Source organism: Sinocyclocheilus rhinocerous, unplaced genomic scaffold (genome assembly GCF_001515625.1).
Source record: "Sinocyclocheilus rhinocerous isolate Xijiao unplaced genomic scaffold, SAMN03320098_v1.1 C35277026, whole genome shotgun sequence".
NCBI lineage: Eukaryota > Metazoa > Chordata > Actinopteri > Cypriniformes > Cyprinidae > Sinocyclocheilus > Sinocyclocheilus rhinocerous.
In genome coordinates, this window is record NW_015745609.1 from 1 (window position 1) to 427 (window position 427).

At 47.8% G+C, this 427-nt stretch overlaps 1 protein-coding gene across 1 annotated transcript; it reads right to left on the reverse strand.

Moving 5' to 3' along the window:
- Positions 1 to 6: 6 nt before the first annotated feature.
- On the reverse strand, positions 7 to 419 carry LOC107734788 (bifunctional 3'-phosphoadenosine 5'-phosphosulfate synthase 2-like; the record flags this gene model as incomplete). The annotated part of the gene is made up of 2 exons (XM_016546711.1): positions 194 to 419; positions 7 to 36 (listed from the first exon to the last, which is right to left on the reverse strand). Coding segments are annotated over exons 1-2 (243 nt in total), but the record flags the coding sequence as incomplete, so codon positions are not given.
- Positions 420 to 427: the final 8 nt, after the last annotated feature.

The following is a 427-nucleotide window of genomic DNA, read 5'->3' on the forward strand; positions in this document are numbered from 1 at the left end:
CCCTGCGATCATCCTGGCCCGACAATGCCACTGTACCTATAAGGAAATAATTTTTTTGTCCAATTTACAATTGGTTTGACTCAATTATTTGTACTAAAAAAGGTCTAAAATGGCTGCAGAAACTAAGTTCATTCTGTTTATTAAAGTGCCTCTTTTTTTTCCTCCAGAGTAACATGTTCAACAAAAGTCTGACCTCTGTAGGCCCAGCATACATCATGGGTGAGGGGAAAATGGCCACAATGGTGTTCTCTGGATCCAGCACTTCTTCGTCCAGCACAGCAGCATGCTGCTTCATGCGCCAGTCCAGCGGTACATCATCCTCTTTGGTCCAGCCACCCAGAGGGTGCAGCAGCAGCACAGGCTTTTTGTAGCCCCGCTCCAGCAGACGACGCTTAGTGTCCTGCATCAGGAGCGCATGGCCGTTGTG